This window comes from Pediculus humanus, genomic scaffold, assembly GCF_000006295.1.
Source record: "Pediculus humanus corporis 1103172108289 genomic scaffold, whole genome shotgun sequence".
NCBI lineage: Eukaryota > Metazoa > Arthropoda > Insecta > Psocodea > Pediculidae > Pediculus > Pediculus humanus.
The window spans coordinates 346751-373219 of record NW_002987858.1 but is presented as its reverse complement, the minus strand read 5'-3'; the positions used below and the strand labels follow the sequence as shown (position 1 = coordinate 373219).

At 27.9% G+C, this 26469-nt stretch overlaps 5 protein-coding genes across 5 annotated transcripts; 3 read left to right on the top strand and 2 right to left on the bottom strand.

Moving 5' to 3' along the window:
* Positions 1-4680: 4680 nt before the first annotated feature.
* On the top strand, positions 4681-7351 carry Phum_PHUM535950 (uncharacterized protein; the record flags this gene model as incomplete). The annotated part of the gene is made up of 10 exons (XM_002431515.1): positions 4681-4955; positions 5038-5171; positions 5250-5463; positions 5579-5783; positions 5864-6034; positions 6115-6245; positions 6330-6499; positions 6567-6741; positions 6817-7080; positions 7267-7351. The coding sequence occupies 10 exons, from the start codon at positions 4681-4683 to the stop codon at positions 7349-7351; spliced, it is 1824 nt and encodes a 607-aa protein (XP_002431560.1).
* A 1087-nt stretch (positions 7352-8438) lies between these two features.
* Phum_PHUM535940 (60S ribosomal protein L35A, putative) lies at positions 8439-9370 on the top strand. Its single transcript, XM_002431514.1, has 3 exons — positions 8439-8860; positions 8964-9095; positions 9178-9370. The coding sequence occupies exons 1-3, from the start codon at positions 8450-8452 to the stop codon at positions 9358-9360; spliced, it is 726 nt and encodes a 241-aa protein (XP_002431559.1). The 5' UTR covers positions 8439-8449; the 3' UTR covers positions 9361-9370.
* A 2500-nt stretch (positions 9371-11870) lies between these two features.
* On the bottom strand, positions 11871-18293 carry Phum_PHUM535930 (Cyclin-L1, putative; the record flags this gene model as incomplete). Its single annotated transcript, XM_002431513.1, has 8 exons — positions 11871-12189; positions 12295-12489; positions 12582-12736; positions 12823-13027; positions 13114-13178; positions 13260-13380; positions 17586-17770; positions 18051-18293. The coding sequence occupies 8 exons, from the start codon at positions 18291-18293 to the stop codon at positions 11871-11873; spliced, it is 1488 nt and encodes a 495-aa protein (XP_002431558.1).
* Positions 18294-18522: 229 nt separating this feature from the next.
* Phum_PHUM535920 (Nuclear cap-binding protein subunit, putative) lies at positions 18523-20066 on the top strand (the record flags this gene model as incomplete). The annotated part of the gene is made up of 4 exons (XM_002431512.1): positions 18523-18585; positions 18675-18856; positions 19101-19239; positions 19938-20066. 4 exons carry the CDS (start codon positions 18523-18525, stop codon positions 20064-20066), a joined length of 513 nt encoding a protein of 170 aa, XP_002431557.1.
* Positions 20067-20298: 232 nt separating this feature from the next.
* Positions 20299-23459, bottom strand: Phum_PHUM535910 (GTPase_rho, putative; the record flags this gene model as incomplete). The annotated part of the gene is made up of 4 exons (XM_002431511.1): positions 20299-20507; positions 21150-21267; positions 21930-22044; positions 23245-23459. The coding sequence occupies 4 exons, from the start codon at positions 23457-23459 to the stop codon at positions 20299-20301; spliced, it is 657 nt and encodes a 218-aa protein (XP_002431556.1).
* Between the last annotated feature and the right edge of the window lie 3010 nt (positions 23460-26469).

Sequence of the window (26469 nt, the reverse complement as noted above, 5' to 3'; positions counted from 1 at the left end):
TTTATATTAGGACAAGGACATAAACGGAACAAGATTTTTAATTTTTTCTTTTTTTTACATTGGTAACAAGATGATTCTTCTTCTTCTTCTTCTTCTTGAATGGTTCTTTCTCTTAGTTTACAACATTCCAACATTTCACTAGATAACGGTTAACTGGAATTTCTTTTTTTTTTTTTTTTTTTTTTTTTTAAACCTTGTCGAGCGATAGTTTCGATACAAAAAAAAAAAAAAATCGAAATCAATTATATCAAATAATATTAATTAAAGATAAAAAAAATGCAAGAAAAACGCGTGCGTGCGTGCGTGCATTCATTCGTATCGGTTTAAAACCTTTACGAACAACGTTTACAATTAATAATAGTAATAATAATAATTTTTCCCTTATTAAATAGGCCCCGTTGTGTGTGTGTCTCTTTGCAAAAAAAAAAAAAAAAAAAAGTAAAATGCAATGAGGTCGTTTATGAAAATAAATCGCCGCATATAAAATTAATGGTTGTTTAACCCGTCGTCGTAGTCGTCGTCGTCGTTGTCGTGGTTGTTGTTGTTGTTGTAGACGATTTAAAGTTAATTAATGTTTATTACGATCATTATAATAAAGATTTAAAATCCCTTTCATGATATTTCGTGTTATTATTTTTCATTTTCGTTCGTTATCATCATCATCATCGTCATTTTTTGCTATTTTTTTTTAACATCCTTTTTAACCATTTCCCTCCTCTCCCCCGTCTCCCCTCACGCCACTTTGTTTCGTTTTCCATCATTCGTTTGTTTATAAACAGAAAAGGAAATATATATATTTGTCGATGACGTTTAAACGTTCATCATTTTTTCGTAAGTACCACGTGATATTTTATAATATCGATGACGTGTTACGGTACCGGAAAAAATTTGTCGCAACCCAAAACCTCCAGGTCTTAATTCGACTTGATATATTACGTCACAGTTTTTACAACATTCCATTTTTTTTTCCATCGACCCCCGGATAAATTCTCACATTAAAAAGTATAAGGAAATAAACGAATCGTAAATAAATAAATAAATAAATAAAAAGGAAAATAAAAGTGTGAAAAGAAGAAAAAATGTAAAAGATGAGGAAAAAAATGAAAAATGGGCGACAGAGTGATGATAACCTATTGACCCACAAACCATTTGGGAAAAAAAAAAACCCAAAAAAATTCACGTTTTAAACCCCCTCCCTCCCTCCCTCTCTCTCCTCCCCCTACAATACGTAAAACCGTTTTATGTACGTAAGGCCACGAATAAATAATATTAATAATAATAATAATAATAATAATAATTTTATTGTTTGTTAGTTGAGTCTTTTGAAATTAATGATGAACGATTTTACCCAATAATAATCTTATTCCGGTTTCTTTTTTTTTTTTTTTTTTTTTTTATTCTTTCGTACAGACAATACAAGAACACACGCACACGTGCACACTAAATTTAAAAAAAAAAAAAAAACACTTGACACACGTGTTTAGAAATTTATTAAAATTTTTTTTTTTTTTTTTTTTCTACGGAACGAACAAAATATTTTAGTTAATAATAAATTAATTTTTTTTTTTTTTTAAATTTTTTCTCGAATTAAATAAATAATTCAACCGTAAATAATAATAATGATGATGATAATGATAATAATAATAATAATGATGGGAGTGAGCGTAAAACTTATAATTTTCCTCATTTTTTTTTTATTTGTTTATAACAAAACTATGGCAAATTAATTCGTGCGCTCCAGGCTACAATCTGATAAAATGCATTGTTTAATATAGTTTTTGTTGTTGTGGTTGTTGTTTGTTGAATAAATCACGATTTGAAAAATCAATTAAACGGCGGTTAATGCAACAACAACAATAACAACAACAACAACAACAACAATTATAATAATAATAATAATAATCGATTAGTTTCGAAAAATTTTTAAATTTTCAATTTTTTTTTTTTTTTTTTTGTTCTATTCTGATAAAGTTTCTCTTACGGTTATCAAAAGTTTTTAGACTTTGAAATTGTTGTTGTTGTTGTTGACACGATAAAAATAAAATAAATAATAATTACGTATTATTATTATTATTACTATTAATCTTTCGTATCTATTTACCCGTCGTTTTTCAATACAAAAAAAAAATTTTCTTTTTTATATTCGTTTTTAGTTAAAACTTTCGATTTGCAAAAACTTTTTTTCATTACGCTATTATTATTATTATTATTATTATTTCCTTTTATTTTTTTTCCAAAACTTTCTCTTTCTATTTACACGTGAAAAAAAAAAATAAAAAATTTTTTTCCATTTTATACTTCGACTTTTATTGTGCGTAATCATTATTATTATTATTAGTAGTAGTATTAATTACTTAGGATGAATAGATACATTAATTAATACTTGTGCGAACAATAATAATAATAATAATAATAATAATAATCGAGGAAAGAATGTGATGATAATGATAATAAGTCAATTCAATTACGAGGGAGAAAAAGAGAGAGAGAGAGAGAAAAATAGAAAAAGAGAAATTTTGAAAAGTGGTTTTTTTAATGTGGTAAAAAAAAAAAAAAAAAATTTGGTTGTTGTTTGTTGTAATGGTCATTTAATTCATATTTTGTTTTTTGAATGAATGAATGAATGAATGACTGGAACTTCCACGTACACATCTTCCTACATTTACATTTCTCAACGTTTTTTTTTTTTTTACCCATCCTCACGATTCTCCAGTTTCAATAAATAATCGAATGAATAAAAAAAAAATTTTTTAAGTATTCATTTAACGTTCGTCTTCTTTTTTTTTTTTTAACGAAAACTTAATTAAAAACATTCTAGAAAATTCTAAGGGGATGAGATAAAAAGAAAGAGAGAGAGAGAGAGAGAGAGAGAAAGAAAGAAAAAGAATTTTAAAAAAAACGTTTAATATGAATACAATAATAAAATAAATCAAATCGAAATATTAATTAAAATAATAATAAAATCAGGTAACTAACAAACAAACGAACGAACGAACAAACAAACAAACGAATGAACAAACAAACGAATGAACAAACAAACAAACAATCGAACAAACAGGTAATTCGATTTTTAAAAAACAATCATGTTAGTTTTACCGGTTTCCGTTAGAATTTTGTCTTTCTAAATCTTTATTTATTTATTTTTTTTCGAAATTTAATTAAACGAGTTGACGTTGTTGAAGTGTCACGCGGCAGACATGTTTAACCTTGTCATAAACGACGACAAAATTTAGTACAAACAAACGCGCAAACAAACTTAAAAAAAAAAAAAAAAATTACAACAACAACAACCGAAAAAGAGAAAGAAAAAAAGAATAAAAGAAAAAAAAAAAAAAATCAAATTTTACGTAACGCGGGAAATTCATTACATTTATTATATATATATAAAATTAAATAAGGTAATAATAATGATGATAATAATAATAATAATAATAATAATAATGACTTTAATTTACCGACGTTTTTTTTTTTTTTTTTTATAACTTTCGCGTAATAACATAATAAACACGGTGTCTGGCATTTATTTATGATTTGCTACTTTTTTTTTTCTCTCTCTCTCTTTTTCGACATTTCCTATTTAGTAATAATAATAATAATGATGATGATGATGATGATGATGATGATAATAATAATAGTAAAAGTGAAAAAAAAAATCTCCTAATTTTATTTTGGGGGCAAAAACACAAAAAACAAAATTATAAACAATTTTTATGAAATAAAAGTAATTAAAAATAATAAAAATAAGTAATAATAATAATATTAATAATAATAATAATATTTCAAGGTTTATTACGACAGAATTTTTTTTATACTATAAACAAACGATTCTCTACCGGAAATGCTTCCCTAAAATAAAATTTAAACCACGACGACAGTTTTTAATTAAAGAAAATAAAAAAAAATTTCTAATAAAATTTAAATTTTATAACGGAAACGATTCGAGTTTTCGTGGGGGGAGGGGAGGGGGAGGTTAGCACCATCCGAAAATTCTTTTTACAGAAAAATCGAAACTATCGAGATTCGAAAAAATAAATCGATTCGCGAGAAAAATTCATTTAACCACCGACGGTTTTTATATAAACCGATTTAAAAAAAAAAAAAAATTAACTTCAATGCCAAAAGTGAAAACGAAGGAGAGAGAAAAACAAATTCCCGAAGGGAAAGGTTAGGTTTCGTACCTGTTTTCAATTCTAAAGAATCATTTCAAGGATTTTCGATACGTAAAATCATTTTGTCGTAATTATTTTTAAAAAGGTGAAACAAACAAACAAAAAATAATAATAATAATAATAATTATTCCCAACTAACTTTTCCACGTTATTTCCTATCCGATCGACAGAAATTTCGAATGTAGTTTTTTTAAAAAAATCATCATTATTATTATTATTATCATCATTAATACTTCTTTCTTAAAATTTCTAATTTTTTTTTTCTCGTTTAAAATATTTTGTGTGTTAAAATTCAAATTGAGAAACAAACGACGACCTACAAACTCTTTTTTTTTTAAAAAAATAATTTCCAGTTTTTTTTTCTCCATTTAAAAAATTTTTTTCAAAAACTTTCTAATAATAATAATAATAATAAAAAACTATTTTCTATTTTTTCTTCTAATAAATCAATAAAATAAATTATTATTATCATCATTACAGAAGTCAGAAAAGAAAATAAAATGAAAAGATGATGATGTCTTGGATAGAAAATCCGGGTTTGGAAAATTGGAAAGGACTTAAATTTTCCGAATTAAAAGTCGACGAAGCTTTTCTCAACGTATCCTCGAGTTTGGAAGAAAAGCTATGGCTTTACACGTTATCAGAAGACTGCGAAAGGTGTCCTTATCAGAGACATTCGATTATCAACGCTGGAGAAAATATAATTAAAATGTCGACGAGGAGAAATATGAAAATGAGAATATCGAACGATGGCGGTGCCGATTACATTTCCGTTTCTAATCAAAGGTACGTAACTTTTTTTTTTTTTCCCCATAACAACTCATTATTATTATTATTATTATTATTACACTAATTATTTTTTTTGCAGTTCGAGAATTTGCGGCGACATAACTCCAGATTTTGGAGAATTCGGCGTGTACGATTTAACAATAAATCAAGAATCAGACGAACAAATATCATGCAATATGACAACGGCAAAAGAATGCGTCAACATATACCTTCGTGAGTGTCATAAATAAATAAATAAATAAACTCACCGAAGTTGTATTTTTATCGGATTTTTTTTTTTTTTTTGTCCAGCAATGGCAGCCATTTTGAGCGGTTTGGCAATTCTCGCAATCGTATCCACATTTCTCACGTATGCAATTAAGAAAACCATCATGTACTGCAAAGAAAAAAAAACATCGAATAAAGTAAATTGCGAAATGTCCGATTATGGAGGCGATGATAGAACGACACAAGCCTCTTCGAAACCTGCAAGACACAGAATCAAATCAATCGATACATTCAGAGGGTGAGATGATGATGATGATGATAAGGTTGCGGGTGGGGTGGGTGTGAGGGTGTGTCCAGTTAAAATAATAAAATTTTTTTTTTCTCTCTCTCTCTCTTTCCCCGTAAAATTCCAGCCTCGCCGTTGTTTTGATGATTTTCGTTAACGATGGTGCCGGACATTATTGGTTTCTGGAACATGCCACGTGGAATGGAATCCTCGTTGCGGATTTTGTTTTCCCATGGTTTTTATGGGTCATGGGACTTTGCATTCCTATTTCAATAAGGACTCAATTGAAGAGAAACGTTTCCAGGTGGAAAATATTAGGCCACGTCATAAAAGTAATTATTGTTTCGAATCTTTAATTTTATGACTTAATAATAATAATGATAATAACTGTCGTATAATTTCACATTTTCAGAGAGGAATTTTACTCTTTGGTTTGGGTGTTTTATTAAACACCGTCGGAATCGGTTCCGATTTGGAAACCATTCGAATTCCAGGAGTTTTACAAAGATTTTCAATTGTTTATTTGATTATTGCTATTTTGGGTGTTTGTTTTACTCCCCGTTCGATTTCTAACGAAAATAGGGTTCGTATAATAATCATTATTATTATCATTATCGTTCTTATTATTATTACTATTATTAGTTTTTTTTTTTTTTTTTCCAGTTTCCCGGTTCCAGTTTTCGTGAAACGTTTCAAGATATCATAATAATTTTTCCACAATGGATTGTTATATTGTCCATCGTTGCCGCTTATTGTTATTTTGTTTTTTTTTCACCTGTTCCCGGATGTCCCAGGTATAACATTAAATTATTATTATTATTATTATTTTGTTTTTTATAAACATGTTAAATCATGTTTTGGTAATTACTTTTATGTAGCGGATACCTAGGACCTGGAGGAATTCAAGATGGTGGAAGATTCAATGAGTGCACGGGAGGAATGACGGGATATGTGGATAAAGTTTTATTGGGAGTAGAACACATATATAAAAATCCGACATCATCGAAAGTGTACAAATCGGGACCGTTTGATCCCGAAGGACTTTTGGGTAATTGACTACAACATTCAAAATTTCAATATTTTATAAAAAAATAATGTAAAACGTTTAATTTTAGGTGTCATGCCGTCAATTTTCCAAGCATTTTTTGGTGTTCAAGCAGGAGCCACGCTTCTTTATCATCCAGAATGGAAAGCAAAACTCATTCGTTGGTTTACTTGGGGTATATTAAATGGCATATTAGCATTGCTTCTTTCACTTCCAGGAATTGTTCCCATAAATAAAAATCTTTGGTATGTTATTAACAATATCTTGATTAAGCGATGAATGAATTTGATGAAAATTTTTTCCTTTTTTCTTTTTTTCAGGTCACTTTCCTATGTGTTCACCACTACATCATCAGCATTTTTAATACTTTGTGTAATTTATTTTTTTCAAGACCATTTGAGATTTTGGAATGGTGTACCATTTAAAGGTCCTGGCATGAATCCGACAATATTATATGTTGGACACATAATCACTTATAATTTATTTCCATTTAATTGGAGTTATGGCAATATGAACACTCACTTCATATTAACATTAGAAAATCTCTGGACTACTTCCCTATGGATAATAATAGCTTATTGGTTGTATTATATTGAATTTTTCTTGACTGTATAAAAAAATATTATTAAACAAATATATAAATATAAATTTTTAAAATATTTTTTTTAATTTATTGATCAACTTAATCGAAATACATTTTAATAAAAAAAAAAATTTTTTTTTCATTCTGATATTAATTTTTCAACTCTTTCCCTTTCTTTTTTTGTAAGAGGATCTGGAATGACACAAAATTGTGGTAAAACTCCTACAATAAAATATCTTCTTGCTTGCATGCAAGCAAAACCACTCGGTTGAAGAGCTTGTATTTCCTCGACACAATTTAAAAAATATTCATAATACTTTTTCCTACTGTTTTTATAATATGCCTTGCATTTTTTTTGTAAATCTTTAACTACTGATTTAGATGATACAGCTGACATTTCTGTTTGAGATTGGTACTTTTTAGATTTTTTTACTTTTTCTTTTGGAAGAACCATGTTTTAATAAACTGTACTTTACTAGATAAACAACAGTAGTTTACCATGTAAACAACCAAACTGTAACCACGGCAACAATTTTGTCGTGATCAATGGTACAAAATTAATAATTATGAAACAACATGAATAATTATAAAATAATAAAACACATTCCCAATGATTACCTCAAGTTATAACGAATCAGACATAAAAAATCTTGTGAACTCTTCTAACATTATAAAACACATAAAGTTTATAAAGAGGAATAAAAATTTTTATAAACTTATTAAATATTTAAATTAATTTTGACAATAATTAAAAAACTTTATGATATCTTACCATTTTTAACCGTAGCCGTGAATTTTTACAATTTCACACTATCATAAGAAAAAAAAAAAAACAGTTTTTTAGCGTTCGAGAAATCGAAACTCGTTCTAAAGGAAATCGTAGATATTTAGATAGTGACACGTTTAGTCAGCCATTTTACTTTTAGAAAAATAAGGCACTTGTGTTAAGGTTAGATTAATGTTTTTTATTTTTCTTAAATATAATATAATCCAATTTATTTTTAAATAATAACGTAAAAATTAAATTATTTAAATATTTAAGAAATCATTTATTTATTCAAAAATATTTAAGAGAGTGTCAGTTATTCGGATTACTTTGGGTAAAATTTGTATCAAGTGTTACTCGGTTGAACGTTAACTTAACCAAAACAAATGTTTTAGTTCGAATACTTATTCGTATTAATTTACATTTCGGTTGAGAATTCAATTAAATTTTTTATTTCGATAAATCCAATCAACTTTTATTTAAGTTTTTATTATAAATTTTACTTACCGTATTTACTAATTACTCGTATCGACACGTAAATATGTCAATAGTAACGTTAAAGTATTAATTTTAATATTATTATTATTTTTAAAGGTAAGTCAAGATGCCGGATGCGTCTGACAAAGCTGCTGCTAAAAAAGCAGCTCCTGCTAAGAAGGCAACTCCTGCTAAAAAGGCAGCAGCAGCACCATCTAAAAAAGATTCTGCACCTAAAAAGGATGCTGCAGGTAAGAAAGATGCAGCCACTAAGAAACCCGCACCAGCTAAAAAAGCTCCCGCAACTAAGAAACCAGCGAGTAGCGCTCCTGCAAATGCCAAAAGCAAATTGCAGGCCAAGGATAAAAAGTTAAAAACTTCTGTTAAGGATGTTAAATCCAAAGATGGTAGTGTTAAAAAACCAGCATCCAAGGATAAAAAAGGTGCATCGAAAAAGGTTACTGTTAGAAAACATCCAGTTAGAAATCCTAAAAAAGTTAGAAAGTTTGTTAAGAAAAATGGACGATTGTATGCTAAGGTTAGTTATTTTATTTTTATTATGAATTTCAATAAGTCCAGCATTTGTGTGTGTGTATGTGTAATAATAATAATAATAATTTAAACATTTTTTCTCATTCCAGGCTATTTTTACTGGATATAAAAGAGGTTTAAGGAACCAACAGGAAAATACGGCTCTTTTGAAAATTGAAGGTTGTAAAAGAAAACACCACACATTGTTTTATGTAGGGAAAAAATGTGTTTTCGTTTACAAGGTAACAAAATGACCATTTTTTCATTATTACTTCAATCAAATGTTAATGTTGACAATGATTTAAAATGTTTTTGTGTGTTTAGGCCAAGAGGAAAACTCCAATTCCAGGAACTCCAAACAAGAAAAACAAAATAAGAGCTATTTGGGGTAAAGTAACTCGTCCACATGGATGCACAGGTTCTGTGAGAGCTAAATTTAAATCAAATTTACCAGCTAAAGCCATGGGTCACAGAATCAGAATTATGTTATACCCATCTAGGATTTAAAAAGTATGACTATAAAATAATAATAATAATAATAAAAATAAAAAAAAAAATGTTTTTTTTTTTTTAAATTAATTCATTTAAACTTAATTTTTTTTTCCTCCTCTTCTTCGATTTTTTTTTTTTTTTTATAAAACTTTTCCAGAAGGAAAAAAAATTTATTGAAATTTTATTTTACTTTAAAAATAAAAACAAAGATGGCGGATGTGGTAATGATGAATGAACGGATTACGAACAAGAAAAAACTAAAGAAAATTGAGAGAAAAAAAATTATTTTTTATTTACGTAAGCAAACGTAAGAATAATTTTTTTTTCACATAAATAAATTAAAATAATAATAATAATAATAATAATATTATTATTATTATTATCATCATCAGGTTAATCTGCAATTTCCGAAAGTAATCAATTGTCCTTTCGATATATTAAAACCGTGTTTCATGAGCAAAGAAGCACTTTGTATAAAATCAAAAGGTGAAACGTCATTTTTATTATTATTATTACCATTATTATTATCATTATTAATTTTAATTAAAATGGCCGTCCATAAATGTTTCTTTTTAGTATTACCTGGAGATTTATTAAAACGATTAAACATTTTTTTATATGCGAATTTTGTCGAATCGAATTTTGTTATTCGTCTTTTCCCGCGAAATAATTTCGATGAAAAATCATCATTATTATTATTATTAACATTATTAATATCTTGAAAATCTTTTAATAATTTATCGTAGGCTTGTAATTTATACAAATCGTTGATTGAATTTTCGTTATCGAAATCGGAAGACGTTATATCGTCCGTTAATTTAACCGGAAATGACGATTCAGGTTCAAAAGGTTTCGCACAAAATGTTAATATCATACGATCGTCCGTATAATCGATTACGGTCACGTGAACGGATTCGATATCTGTTTAAATAAATTATTATTATTATTAAAAAAAATTTTCTTTTCCAGGTTTATTTTAAATGATGATAATGATGATGATACGTACGCATAAACGACGTGTGTATTATCCATTGTCCAGGATTTGTTAGAAAGGTCAAATCGAATTCTTTCGTATACCTATCGATTTCATAATCGTTTTTTCTACTATCCATGTAAAGTAACAATTCGGATTTTGTTTCGTTTATTTTCATTATTTCTATAATCAAACATGTTTTATCTTCTGCTAATTCTTCCAAATCGTCATCTATATACAAATAACCCAATCTCCACGTGCCGAAAATCTAAGAAATGACGTCGCACGCACACAAAATTAATTTTAGTTATTAAATTTATTATTATTATTATTATTATGGTTACCTTATTTATTTCGATGTCGTCTACTGGTGTATTATTCGGACAATCATTTATCGTCGTTATCGGTGTATAACAATTCGATTCGATAAAAAAATTTAAAAAAAAAATTAATAAAATTAAAAACATTTTTTTTTTTTTTTACTCCTACTTCCGCGATATTACAAAACCGACTAATTTTATTTATTTAAAATTTTTATGTTATCACTTTTTATTTTTATTTTTTATCAATTTAAATAATTTTTAAAACGGCAGCAGCGGCAGCGGCGGTGGCGGTGGCGACAGCAGCAGCAGCAGGAAAATATAAGTTTATTGAAAAAAAAAAAAAAAAACAGGAAAACATTTGTTTGTAACGACCTATGACCTTAATTTTTTTTTTTTGAATTTCCCTTACAACATTTTTTAAACTTTTGGTAAATTTATCTTTTTTAAAACCTTATTAACGACAAATTTCTCGACAGAACGACAAAACGATAATAATAATAATAAAACGTGTGGGTTTAATAGGAAAAAATAAAATGCGAATAAGTTGAAAAACCTATTATCTCAACAAGGAAGTTACAATAGACACCTCCTCCATTTCCCCCCTCTCTCTCTCCTCATCCTTTAATCCCGATAAAAACAAAAAAAAAATTTTTTTTAAATTATTTTTCCTGCTACTTCGTAATAATTCGCATTAGCACGTGGCTAAAATAAAAACAAAACAAACCCACGTGCGCGCGAGAGTATACGTCAGAGAGACATAAGTGGCGGTCTCTTACGTTCAAAAAATCAATCAATCATTTACCCTCCGATCTCTGACGGGGGAAGATCATCAATGATCCTGCTTCATCGCTATTAAATAGATTTCGTCATGACCTATGACGTCACAATGACGTCACATTTAAATCTCACCAACACTTTATTATTTAATTTTTTTAACTTGATCTATACAGGACCGAATAAAAAGGATTATACGATTGGGATATAAATTTTATTACCATTTTGATTTAGTAATAATAATAATAATAATAATAATAACGATAATAATGATGATAATTAATAAAAAAAATCATTTTAATTCGTTTCTATCGTTTTGATAACAACAATATTTTAAACTTCTTTTTCCCTTATTGATTTCGTTTTGATTTTGTATTATTGATTGATTTTATTTATTGATTTTTATTTTTTTTTTTTAAATAAATAATTATTTTCTATAACGAATTGGTGATTGTTCACCTCGTTTTTTTGTCTCTTTTTATCGAATTATTTGAATTTTTATATCCGTCGTCTTTGCTCCGATAATTTTCATCTTTTATCTTGTTGTTGTGCTTGTTGTTGTCCTCGTCTTTACCCATTCCCATTTTATCCTTTCTCTCTTTACCGTATTTACCACCATCATCGTCTTTGCTCCGGAATTTATCATCCTTGTTGTAATATCTGTCGATTCCCTTTTCCTCTTTGTACCTATCCGAATAATATTTACCATCGTTGGGTAATTTCTTTGGATATTCCCGTTCGTAACTCCTCGATCTCGACCTGTGCTTTTTTTCCCTGCAAATAAACATATATATATATATATAAACGTTTGAAACGAATCCCTCCCTCTCCCCTCCCCTCTCTCTCTCTCTCTCTCTCTCAAATTTTTTTTTTCATTACTTGTAAGTTTTCGTCGTCGGAGGACTCAGACTCTTGGATCGTCTCCCGCTTTTCCGTGATTTTTTGTACTTTTTCTCGTACGACCTACTTCGAGATCTCGATCTCGACGTTGATTTTTTATGCTTTTTAGATTTTTTATGTCTCGGACCCACGCTCGGCGATTTCGATCTCGATCTACTTCGGTCGGAAAGACTCCTGCATTAAAAATAACAATAATAATAATAATAAACACAAACATAAAGTTTGTTGACAAAAAAAAAAAAAAAAAAAAAAAAAATTCCACTCACCGCTTTGGTGACGTTTTCTTTTCCGTTACGCTAGGAGATGTTGGAGTGTTTGTCCCGGATGTGACGGCATTAAATCCAGGTTTGTTTTTAAGCCTATTCTCTTCAAATTTTTTACATAATTCTTGTACTTTTTTTTGCAACGCGTCTGCTTTGGGCTGTGCGTGTAAAAAAAAAGAAAACCCTCAATGTTACTTCCCTTCATTCTTACCCCACCCCTTTCCCCTCTCATTAAATAACTCACCTTGGGCCTTGCGTAAAGTCTTAATATTCTAATGCATATGTCGTGTATGTCCTTTTCCTCTACTTTGAATATCGAATACCACGGCGGAGTTTTCGGCATGGGAAATTTTAACCTTCTCGCCGTTAAATATATGCAAGCGCAAGCCACCGTTTCCGGTTGATACCTCACGAAAACATCCGTTCGCAGCGAATCGTTCATGTAATTCCTTCAGACACGATAATAATAATAAAATCAATTTCTACAATTTCGAATCGTGTAAAATAATATTAATAGCAAATAAATTCAACTCACCACGCCATTTGCATTAACGTGTGTTTAGTTTCCAGTCCTAAAACCTGAAGGTATAGAACAATTAACTGAAAAAAAAAAAAAAACATAATAATAATAATAATCACTCGTTGTTTTACAGTTTCCTTTTGTTTTAAAACTAAAATTACCTTGTGAGGATGTTTAATATGTACACAAAATCCTAATTCTTTGAGAACTCTTCTTTCCGCTTTTATTACTTGATATTTGAGACCTATATAACTTTGATCGAGTATCATTGGCGTTATAGTTCTGTAAAACAATATTGAAAAAAAAAAAACAAAATTTTACTTTTTTTTATTATTTTATTTATACTTATTGTTAAATAAATTCTTGAACGAGTGAGTGAGTGGTTTAAATGGAAATTCGTGACGTCACAAGAACTTATTTATTTATTTATTGGTTAAGCAGGTAGCATGTGTGTGTGTGTGTGCGCGTGTAAAAAAATGGTCGAATTTGAATGATAACGCGATTCGAAATTTTCGATCCGGTCTAATTTTTTTTTTAAATAATCAATTATTAAACATTTCATTTTGCAAATCTGAAAAACAAATTTTTCAAAATGATTATTATTTTTAGTTACAAGCACCTCCCCTTCCCTCCTTTCCACCTCCCCGCCCCGCCCCGCCCCGCCCCCTTCATAATAATTTGAGAAAGTTCGAAAATAAAACAAAAAAAAAAATCTTTTAAAATTTTTTAATCACGTACGTATCGGAAAATTTCGAACGGATAAACATTTTCGACCTGCATACCTGCAAAACCTTTTAAAATTGGTACAAGCACACTCACACGCACACGCGCACACGCGCACACGCGCAAACAGACAAACCCGCGGCCTTAAATTATACTTTTGTGAAAAAAAATCTTCTCCCATTTTTAATTTTTTTTTTTAATATTAAAATGAATTTTATATTATTTGTTCGAATTTCCGAGTTGGAAAATTTTTTTTCCTTTTCCAACTCTCTCACTCTCTCACTCTCTCTCTCTCTCTTTCTCTCTCTGTCTCACTCACTCTTACCAAAAACATAGCAAATTTATTTTATTTTATTTTACTTTTTTTTTTTGTATGTTAAATGAATAAACAACCGAGTTATTTTCCTAAAAAGGAAAAAAAGGAAAAAACTGAAACATAAAATTTTGTATCATTAAAATTGACAATGAGGCAAATCGAAACAACACGTACGATAAAAAAAATAATAATAATAATAATAATAATTAATAATAAAATAGAAATAAAAAAAAAAAAACAAGATGGCCGAGCGAGGAGTTATGTAATCCAACGTTTCCAATTATTATGCATATTCCATTGAATTTCCTTTTGATGAAAACGTTTTCCTTTTTTTTTTTCTCTCTTCTTCTTCCGTTCCTTTACGATTCTTCTTCAGATGATGATGATGATGACGTATTTCCGGTTCTCAAACTACAAATAACAAATTACAAAAACTTCTTTCACAGTAAAGCAAAGTTTTAAGTTATTTTCGGTCGGATATCGCGAAATGTTTTTTTTTTTTTTTTTTTTGATTACGTCACGCGAATATAAAAAGCCGATTCTTTAATTTTCTAAAATGTTTTTTTTTTTTTAATCCCTCACGCACAATTAGAAATTGCGTAAAGTATTTAAAATTTTCCACGTGTACAAACGTAACGTGATAATAATAATAATAATACATACAATAATCGAAAACTTTTCCCCTTACTCAGATCGTTGATTCGATTCAACGGTTATACCTACATTTTTTTTTTTTTTTTCGAAAAGGTTTCCAATCGAACGTGCAACTACCACGTGATCCCTTAAACTTTCCAACGATTTCTATAATTACCACAAATACTACAAATTATTAAAAAAAAAAATATTAAAAAATGTATTCGCACGAATCATTCATAGAAAACTAATAGAAAACCTTTTCTAAATCGTCAGTTAAACGATACCTTTTTCCGATTCGTATTTTTAAACGTACCACAAAATTTTCCGCATTTCCACTTTTCCGATAGGTTTCCCCCCACCCCCCCCAAAAAAAAAAAAAAAAAAAACAAAAACTACACAAACAAAATCTTTTCCTAATTTTTATATATAAAACATCGAGGAGAGCAAACCCAAAAAGGTTCTATAACCTTTCGATTCCTTTCTATAAATTTTTATTTATTCATAAATTCCCTGAAATTTGTCTGGAAAATTGAATTAATCATTAGTCTATCTGTGTAAATCAATCGATCAATTAATCGATCAATTAATCAATTAATCAATCAGTTTTAGTAAAAAAAAAAATTACAATAAAAAAAAAAACATTTTTTGTTACATTAAAGAATCGACTTTTCTTTTTTTAAACTATCTGTCGGCTAAACGCATTAAAATTTACGCACTTTATAACCAAAAAAAAAAAAAAAAAATATTGTTCGATATGAAAACGTTTTCTTTCGATTCGATTCGAGAAAAACAAATAACAAATTTTTTTTTTAAATTAAACGGCTCGCGTTTAATGTTTTCCAACAGTGTGCGCGAAGGTATATAAACAAACACGATAGGTTCGAACATTATCCGCTAACAAACGGTTGACTCTTTCTTTTTTCCTCCTTTTTTTTCTTTTTATTAAAATTAAATGTTTAACGAATCCTAGACTAAAGTAAAACAATCCTCTCCTAAATGTATTATTATTATTATTATTATTATTATTATTATTATTATTATTATTTTCTCTTCTAAAAGCCGACAGACTTTTTTTTTCCTCTTTCTTCATCATTATATTTTTATACATATCTTTCTCTTTTTATTTATTTTTTTTTAAAGCCTCAAGTTTTTTTAGTAGTTAAAAAGAAAACCAAAAAAAATCCAAAAAAAAAAAAAAAAATTGTTTTTTTTTTTTTTTTTTTTTTTTCAATACCTGAAACATCTTACCGTACCATAAAGAAAATTATCCTTATCCTTATTATTATTATAAATTACGGTTATTATCGACGTGAAAAAAAAAAACCTTCATTTTTTTGTTGCCCGACAATTTTTTTTTTTTTTTTAGGGATTCCCCTTAATACTTATTAAAAAAAAAAAAAAAAAAAAAAAAAAAAAAAAAAATAACAAAAAGCCGAATTTAACATAATAATAATAATAATAATAATAATAATAATAATAGTAAAAAACTTGTGAGGATAACAAGTTGCCCTAACTTTACGATACAAAATTAATCACACAACAGAAAAATGAAAGCCTTTTTTTTTTTTTTTTTTTTGTTTTCAAGTCGATTGTGAAAATTAATAATTTTTCTTATTTTTTTTTCTTTTCTTTTTTTGTTTTTTTTTTCTTTTTTTTTTTTTTTTTAAAATAAAATTAATTCTTTTTTTTTGTGTTAAGAGCAGAAAGGTTGAGGTTGATTTTGTGGAAGCAGGACCAACCAATTTTTAGAAGGACGGCCTGTATGACGTCATGAGACAAGGCCTGCGAGGAGCAGATCATCATCATCGGCGACGACTTGTCTCTCCCGCTTAACGCTCTCTCTCATTTCTATTTTCAGATTCAATTCTTTGTTCCAATTTTCTTCCCATGGTTTTGTTCATTTTGAAAAACCATCTGTGGAAACATTTAAAACACAATAAGGAATTGTTTCTTCTAATATAAAAAATTTAACTTCGACAGAGCAAAAAATTAACTTGAATCATTGTTAAAATAAAACATGATTGTATTATAATTTTCATTCGAAACCAATAATAATAATAATTTTTTAATAGATAAGGGATGATCTTAAAGTTTCCTTATAGCTATAACTTCTAAATATATATATATATATATATACAATCGATAAAGACAGTAAATAATATTTTATATAAATTTACAAGTGAGAAAAATAATCGACTTAAAATTATTTATCTTATTCGAGATTAGACTAATCGTATGATAAATAAATTTTAAATTTAAAAAAAAAAAATTCAGTAAAATTAAGAATTAATAAATATAACTATAAAAGATTTGTTTGTTTTTTTTTTTTGCCTCATTATCATAAATAATAATAATAAAAAAATTGTATGATAATATTAAAATTAAAGAGGAAAATAAAAAAAAATTAAGATTTAAAATTTTTTTTCGTTTTTTTTTTTTTTTTGTCACTGACCAATTTTTGATAATAATTTGCTATGTTTCTGATGAACAATTTCATTACCAAAGCTGCAAAATTAAAAATTTTTTTTTTTTTGTTTTTTTTCAATTAAGAGTTTTTTTAAATAATCATCAAAGATAAAGTGAGTCCGAAGAAACTTTTAAATAAAATTTTAAATGCTTTTTAGCTAATATAACATTTTTGTTTTTTAAAAAAAGGTAAAATGAATTCTTTAAATGATTGATTGTGATAATTTAATGTTTTTAAATAATTACAAATTTAAAAGTTTCATTCGTTTATGTTACAATTTTTTTTTTAAAAATGGTCGACTCACTTTAAATCTTTGACGACAAAAACATAAATAAATGATCTTACTTTTGATTATTGACTTGTTTGATATGATGGTAAACATTGATGACATCTCTTATTCTTCTAGGAGCTTCTTCAATTTTCGATGCTAAATATAAACATCCCATTCCGGTGATTTCAAAATTTTGTCGAACAAACGACTTGCTATAATAAAACCTTTGAAATAAAACTTGGGCAGTGGCCATTGCTACCTGTAAATTAAGGCATATCTAAATTATTAATAGACACTTATCGACGATAGAAACAAGACCGATATAAAATCCAATTTGTTGTCATCGTTCCTTTTAACAACTGTAATTATTTCTTCTCGGTATTTTAAAAATCAAGTCGGTAAATTTCTGGAAAAAAAAGACACATTCTTTACGTTGCCGTTACCTACCCCCGGCGGTTTTAAACACCCAACTGAGAGATAAATATTTCTCGTATCCAAATTATTCCTCCATTAACTAAAAAAAACAAAATGTAACTTACCTGTGGTAATTTTAATAATATTCCAGCCGTTTGCATGAGTTCACATCCTAAAATTCTTAAATCAGTCTCTGTTTCTACATCTAAACCATCAACTTGCGATGGCGTCGGAGAGAGTTTCTCTTCCGGTAAAATACAATTTTTTAATGTTAAAACCACTTTTCCATACGTCTCTATATTATTTTTAGCTTGAACATGATTATTTACTTCTTTTTTAACTGTCCCCGATTCGGGAATTTGATTCATTATGACTAAAATTACTTAATTATTACTATACACTCACTAAAACACGAACAAAATGGCGAACACTAATATTATTTGCGCATTCGATGAGCCATTAGGATAAACAAAGTTGCCAACTTTAAAAAAAAAAATTTCTCTTCATTTGCCAACCGCTAAATTATGCCCCGATGATTATTATTTGTTTACTCTAAGTGAAAAGTGAGAATATTATAATATTTAAAAAAATTTAAAAATGCAATCTTCTGCCGCAACTCCCTCGGTGGAATTAAGTTCTTACAGGGATCAGCATTTTAAGGTATCACTTAAACATTTCCCGCAAGTATATCTTTGATAATAACATTATTTAATAATTTTTTTTTTAAAAATTAACATTTTATCATATAGGGTTCCAGAGGAGAGCAAGAAAGACTTTTAAGAGTTTCTAGTACGTTATATGTAGGTAATTTAGCTTTTTATACGACTGAAGAACAAATATATGAATTATTTTCTAAATGTGGAGATATTAAAAGGATTATAATGGGATTAGATAAATTTCGAAAAACACCTTGTGGATTTTGTTTTGTTGAGTATCCTTTTACAATTATGTCAAGTAAATGTGAAATTTATTTAATTATAACAACAATTAAGGTTAAAAAGATGTGAATGTAACTTGTACCTCATATCACCTCACATTATAATTTATAATTCGAGATGTTTCGATTAAAATTTTAGTTAGAGTTGTTTCTCACTTAACCTCAACAAACGATTAAAAATTTTCCAATAAATTTAATAAACAATAATAATATTATTTCTTAATAATAATTTAATAAGATATTATCTAAGATCAGATGCAGAATGCTGTATGAGATATATTAATGGAACAAGATTGGACGATAGAATAATAAGAACAGACTGGGATGCAGGATTTGTCGAAGGTAGACAATATGGAAGAGGAAAAACAGGCGGACAGGTATTTATCAAAATCATTTTATCGATTTCAAAACGTGAATCAGGTACAGGAAAATAAAATCAATAATTAAATTATGTTATAAAATAAAAATTTTATTTGAAAGTTTACACAACATGCAATCTCACCACTCTTTGCATGTATAAAATAAATACAATCGATTATTATTATTATATTATTAACAATTTATAAGTCTTATTTACAATTATTGACGATTAGTAGTTTCATTCATTTTTTTCTTTTTTCCTTTCTTTAATCGAGCATACATCATTTCAATCATTTATTTATGTATTTATGTATATATGTATAATAATTCTTATGTACATAATAATAAAATTGTGTGAAGAATTTCCTGTTCCATTTGGTTAAAAAAATTTTCCACTCGTTGATTTTTCCTTCTGTAAACAAAATTTCAAATTAAAATTAACATATTTAAAAAAAAAAAAATTTTAGTAATAATAATAATAATAATGATAATAATTTAATGACCATAAATTAAAATTCGGTTCGTGACATTAAAACAAAAAAAAATCTTTTTTTTTTTCCTATTCTCGTTGATTAAATAATAATAATAATAATGATGATAATAATACTTGGAAATTTGTTTTTGTTTTGACTCGATTAGATGATTTTTTTTTATGGGTGATTTTAAAAGAGTTCGTTGCTCTTTTTTTTAATTATTATTATTATTATTGTCTTAGGTGAGAGATGAATACAGGACGGATTACGATGGTGGAAGAGGAGGTTATGGTAAAATAGTACAACAAAAAGCAATCGGAGTCATGGGACCCGGCAACGTAGAACACAATACAAATTCAAACTACAAATAATAATAATAATAATGATGATGATGATATTTTGACAAAGAGTGAGTGAAAAATTAAGTGAATATAACAAACAAACAAACGATTCGTAAAAGTTGGTGTTACGATTTTGATTTTTGTACGGTTGAAAGTGACGAAATAATAACGATAATGATAATATTTTAATTAAATAAATAAATAAATTTTTATTATTATTATTACATTTCAAATCTTACTTTTTGTTTTATTATTATTATTATTATAGTATGACGCAGTTTCTTTGCGATTTTGTTTGCGGTTTTTTAATAACCGCACGAATGGCCGTCAGAAAAATATCATCCAAACCTTCCATGAGTTTAGCCGAACATTCCATGTAAGCAAACGCTTTGATTTTATTTTTCATTTTTTTACCCTCCGAATGAGATATGTGCTCTGAGTCTTTTTCATTTCTTATATCCGTTTTCGTTCCTGATGAAATCCAAGATGAAGAGGAGCAGACGACGACGACGACAAACAAGAGCGCAAAAACAAAAAAAAGAAAAAAACATCAAATACGTCATTATAATGATTGAAATTCAAATTTGCCTTTTTCAAATCGGGCACATTACGTGAGTGGGTAGTAGTAGTAGTAATGATAATAATAATAATAATAATAATGATAATAAATATTATTATTATTATTATTAGTACGAAACGAAACGTGCCCGTTTGCCAACACAAAAAAAAAAAAAATTTAAAAAGTTTGATTATTTAATGAAAATTTCAATTTTTTTTTTTTTTTTTTTTTTTTTTTTCATATTTAAAGTAAAAATAATAATAATGATGATGATGATGATAATCGTTGGCTATATTGGCAGATACATAAATAAACACACACGCACATATATATAAATATGGAACGTAATTAAATAAAATAATAATAATAATAATAATTTTCTGGCAAGCGACGTTTTTTTTATTTTTTTTCCTTTTTTATAACGTTCGCTCCCCTCCTTACCCCCTCCCCTTTCCACTCCACTCCCCCTTCCGTTCGTCGTCGAATTGAATAATAAATGAAATAAATAATTATTATTATTATTATTAAAAAAAAATTATCGTTAGATTTCTTACCGACTAAAACGATGGGAACGTGAGGGCACAAATGCCTGATTTCTGGAGTCCATTTGCTATAAATGTTCTGATACGAGGATCTACTAACAACCGAAAAACAAAGTAGAAAACAATCGGTCTGGAAAAAACAAACAAAAAAAAAATTACATTAATAATAATAATAATAATAATAATAAGTATTTTCACATTTAATTAATAAAAAAAACTGGTTGTTTTGAAAAACCGACAAAAAAAAAACAACAATCGCGTTTGTTTCGCGTACGTACGTACAAACAAACAAACAAACAAATTTAAATAAATTAAATTAATTTTTATCGCAAAATCCCCCCCCCCAAAAAAAATAAATAAATAAATACAAAATGGCGGGAAATTTGAAATTTAATAATTACTACGTCACAGTTAATTTTCGTATACGAAATTTTCACGCTAATTGATTCATTTGCTGTTTGTTACCTTCGATTAAACGACGCGATGATGATGATGATGATAATAATAATAAAACAAATATTGCAAGGTTTTAAATGAATTTCTTTCGTGAAAAAAAAAAAAAATTCGATTGGTCGTTTATTATTATTATTATTATTATTACTTTTTTTCCCTGTCTCGTTCATCCATCCATCCTCCTCCTCACACGATGGAGGTTAATCGGATTTAATTATTAGATTCGTTTAATTTAACGGGTTCCGACCTCTGAGAGGCCAAATCGAAATAATAATAATAATAATAATGATGATGATGATGATGATAATAATAATTAATAACGAAATTAGCACAACTTACGTTTGGATACGATAAAGGTCTCAGTCTTTCGTAATCTTCTTGGCCTGCGGTATCCCATATAATCATGTTAAAAGTTTGATCGTCTACGGTGATGTTATCAGCGTAGTTATCAAATCTATAAAAAACCGTGAAACAATCATCATATTAATGATAATGATAATAATGATAATAATAATAATAATAATATTACATACATGTGTATTTAATAATAAAAAAAAAAAAAAAAAAAAAAAGTTATCGTCGAGGATGAAAAAGGTAAAACGAGAAAATCTCTCTCTCTCTCTCGATTAATTGGCTTGTTATCACGATAGGAAAATTATTATTATTATTATTATTATTATTAACCTGACAACAAACGGTTCGAGAAATAAAAAAAAAAAAAAAACAAGCAAACAAAATAAAATAAAAAAAAACAATACAAACAATTATTTACAAACGTAATTAAAAAAAATTATTATTATTATTTTTTGCTTCAAATTTTCCGCTTTACGGGGACAGTGAGAGAGTGAGAGAGAGAGAGAGAGAGAGAGAGAGAGAGAGAGAGAGAGAGAGAGAGAGAGAGAGAGAGAGAGAGAGAGAGAGAGAGAGAGAATAACAAACAAACAAACAAACAAACAAATAATTTTTTTTTCGTATAATTGCCTTGTTTGTCTATCGTCGACGTCGTAAAAAAAAAAAAAAAAGTGAGAAATAAATATTAAAAATAATCGTTTTTGGCGTCGTCGTTTGTACTAAAACTACCTTTTTCCGTGCATTGCACTCCCATACTTTTCTCCAATAGTAAGTATTTACACTTTGGCGAGTAACGACGACGTTTGTTCGAAAACAAACAAAAATAAATAAAAATTATTATTATTTTATTAATAATTAAATCAAAAGTTTCTACGTTGAGCAATGCTCCGAAAAAAAAATAACAATGCTCGCCGCCCACGCCTGGCATTTACCAAAAAAAAAAAAAAAACAATCGAAAACCTAAAACCTTGAAAATTTAAAAAAAAAAAAAAAAATCAATCGATCGTGATACACGAGAGAGAGAAAGAGAAAAAGAGAAAGAGAGAGAGAGAGAGAGAGAGATAGAATTAAATCATCCGTAAAAAAATCATTTAAAATTTTTTTGATTCATGACATTTTCTATAAAATCAAACATTTCTCTCTCTCTCTCTCTCTCTCTCTCTGTACATTACATATATATGCTACAAAAAAAAATGGAATTTTCACGTTTTCTCTAATAATAATAATAATAATAATAATAATAATAATAATAATAATAGAGATGATATAATTTTAAAGAAATAGTTTTGTTTTATTTACTTACACTGTTGGCACGTATTCCGTGGGAAATGTTTTTGTCGTGTACGAGATCAACATGCATGTTTTACCGACCATTCCATCACCGACGGCCGTGATTTTCATCGGACGAATTTTAGAATTTGTGTTTGTTGAATTTTTAACAACGTTTGTCCCATTTTGCGATTTGTTTTTTTGCGGTTCTTTCTTATCGAAATCGAATCCAGACTTTTTACGAGTCATCTAAAACAAAAAAACAAACAAAAAATTAATACAACGACAAACAATCGATTCAATAACACTCTCGGTGCGATTTATTTAAAAAAATTTTGTTATACAAAAAATCATCATTATCATTATTATTTTTCTTCCCTCTTACGAGATTTCATCCCGGAGGAAAAAAAAAAAAAAGGTCTTCCCCGTCGAAAATGGCAAATAATACAACAAAATATTACAATCGTGAACTTTTTTGAACTCGGATTTAACTTTATCTAACAGGAAATAATGTTTTTTTTTTCATTTTTCGAAATGTTTTATTGTTTTCTCTCTCTCTCCTCTCTCCCCCTCTTTCTTTCTCTCTCTCTCTCTCTCGATAAAAAGTCAAGATTTTAAAATTAAACATAAACATAAACATGTTCAATCGTAAAAAATTTCTTTTTGCAAAAAAAAAATTAATGGTTTTTTTTAAAAAAAAAAAAATTAACACAATTTTCTATAATTTCCTCCCCCCGCCTTTTTTTTTTCCCCGCAAAACAACAACAACAACAACAAACAACAAACAAAATTATTTTTTATTTCGTTACGTCATCGATTTCAAAAGGTAAAAAAAAAAAAAAAAAGAATTCGTTTTTATTGATTTCAAAGTTTCTTTCCAAATTTAAAATAAAATTATTATTATTATTATTATTTTTTTTTTTTTATGGGTTGTTATCTATTTAAACTGGAAGCTATTTTATTTTATCTTAAGCCGCAAGACAACATAACAGGACTTTTAAATAATAAAATAATGGCGTCTGCTTGCCTGCGTGTTTGCGTGCAATTAAAAAACAAAAAAAAACACATTTTTAATTATTTTGAAATGAGTGAGTGAGTGAGTGAAACAATAACCTTAATCCGTCGCTGCATCTTTTTTACTTTTTTTCGCGCAATTTAAAAGAAAATCATAATTGTGTGATTTTCCAGGGAATTATTCTCACGCCATCATTCATTCTAATTGGTATAAGACCCATCACGCGGTTTCCAAGTTATTAACCTTGATAATCGAAGTGTTCGATACCCGTTCGGAAAAATCGTAAAAACGTAAAAAAAAATGTACGCTCGAGAGAGAGAGAGAAACTGCTTCGTATACAAAACAACAACACAACAAACGAGCGAACACGACTTTTAAAACAACCGATTAAAGTCACACAGGTTTGAATATTATTTCGCACACGAATGGGATTGGAAAATAAAATTTTGCACAGGTACCTGTTCTTTTTTTTTTTGACCTCCCTCTCAAAAACAATTCTTTTAACGTACTATTATAAATTCTATTGATAATTATACCATTCATTTATTTTTTCGTAATAATAATAATAATTTCATTTAAAGTGCAACATTAAGAACAAACGTAAAAATAAATTATAATTGAATTTAATTGATATTCTCTGCGTGGTTGTAGCAAATTCAATGGGGACCCGTTTTAAAACCATTTCAAGAAGTCACCCACTCTCGTCATAGAATATAAACCACCATCTTAATTATTTTTTCAAATAATAAAAAATGTTTTTAATAAAGAGAGAGAGAGAGAGGGAGGGGAAAAAAACTCGCACACAAGTGTGCATGTGTACGAATGAAAAAAATAATAATAAAAAGAACGAGAATGAAAGAAATTAAAAACGAGAAGCAGAAAACGGCGGAAATGGCTATCTAAATACATGTTGGAGGAAATAAATTTTAATTCAGTACGCGAGACGACACTTCAATGACGTTACACGAAAGAAGAAGGAGAAGGAAGAGGAGGAGGAGAAAAATTGAAATTTTGTAATGGGTTTCATGTAGAAAAGTATCGAACCGAGTGCGGGGGGAGCAGGTATTACGCGAGACCTGCACCAACAAAAGACTCATTGATCAATAATAAAAAAAATTTTTTTGATTGCAGGTACATGAGAATGATTAATGAAAATTTCGGACAAAATTTCACATGCCAAATATTTGGATTGAAAGGAAATCAAACGTGAAACTCAACAAACGTTTGAAATTAAATTAAGCACACATTGAACACGCTTTGGCCCATTTTAAATTTCATTTACACACTCTCTCTCTCTCTCTCTCTCTCTCTAAAGATCTCAAATCTCATAGATCCAATTATATTTTAATAATAAATTTATTATTGATAACGTATCGATCAATGACGTCACATTTATTTTCCTTTTTTTAAACGTTGACACAAACATACACCAACAAACAATTTTTTTTTTTTTTTTAAATAATAATAATAATAAAAAAGAAAATCACCGAACAATCCAAACAATGTTCGAAAGGTCTCATCATTCAAACGGAAACAATAATAATAATAAACCGGTATAAAAACAACACTTGGAATTATAAAAATTAAATTTTTTATACGTTTGTAATGTACGAATGTTAGAATCGAACTAATATTATTGAAAGATTATTATTATTATTATTACTATTATTACACGCTAAATCTACATTTCATTATCACCGTACAATATTCCACACTTAGCAACGGTTAAATAAATAATTAAAAAAAAAAAAACTCAACGACTAGTAGCAAATTAGTAATTTTAACTACTACTCTCTAAGAAATCCACCAATTACGTCACTACAGTTAAAAACCTTCAGAATAACGAAACGCGTCTGTCGAAAAAAAAAAAAAATTTCATTATGTTCGATAGATCGATGGTGGGGTGAAATTATTTTAATTCGAAGAATGTTTTCGAACCGGATATTATGCCTTAACATATCCAAAAACGGTAGGTGGTGGTGGTGGTGGTGGTAGTGGCGGCGGTGGCGGTTACGTACGGATTTACATTAAATGGGTGGCACGTTCACAGTGGTTGCAGCAAACCACTATCATTATGGTTAAAATTTTAAAAATTAAAAAAAAAAAAAAATAACAGCAACGAATGTTTTTTTATTTTGCACGGTTTCGCATCTTTCAAAATGCCACGTTCGAACCTCAAATGATGTTGATAATAATAATAAAGTTTTTATTCAAAAAAAAAAAGTAATAATAATAATTACAACT

Bases quoted from the DNA above. Each gene is read 5' to 3' on its own strand.
- Phum_PHUM535940 (XM_002431514.1), top strand. From the start codon at position 8,450: ATGCCGGATGCGTCTGACAAAGCTGCTGCTAAAAAAGCAGCTCCTGCT. The intron at 8,861-8,963 runs GTTAGTTATTTT...TTCTCATTCCAG, and splicing joins ATGGACGATTGTATGCTAAG to GCTATTTTTACTGGATATAA. The intron at 9,096-9,177 runs GTAACAAAATGA...TTGTGTGTTTAG, and splicing joins AATGTGTTTTCGTTTACAAG to GCCAAGAGGAAAACTCCAAT.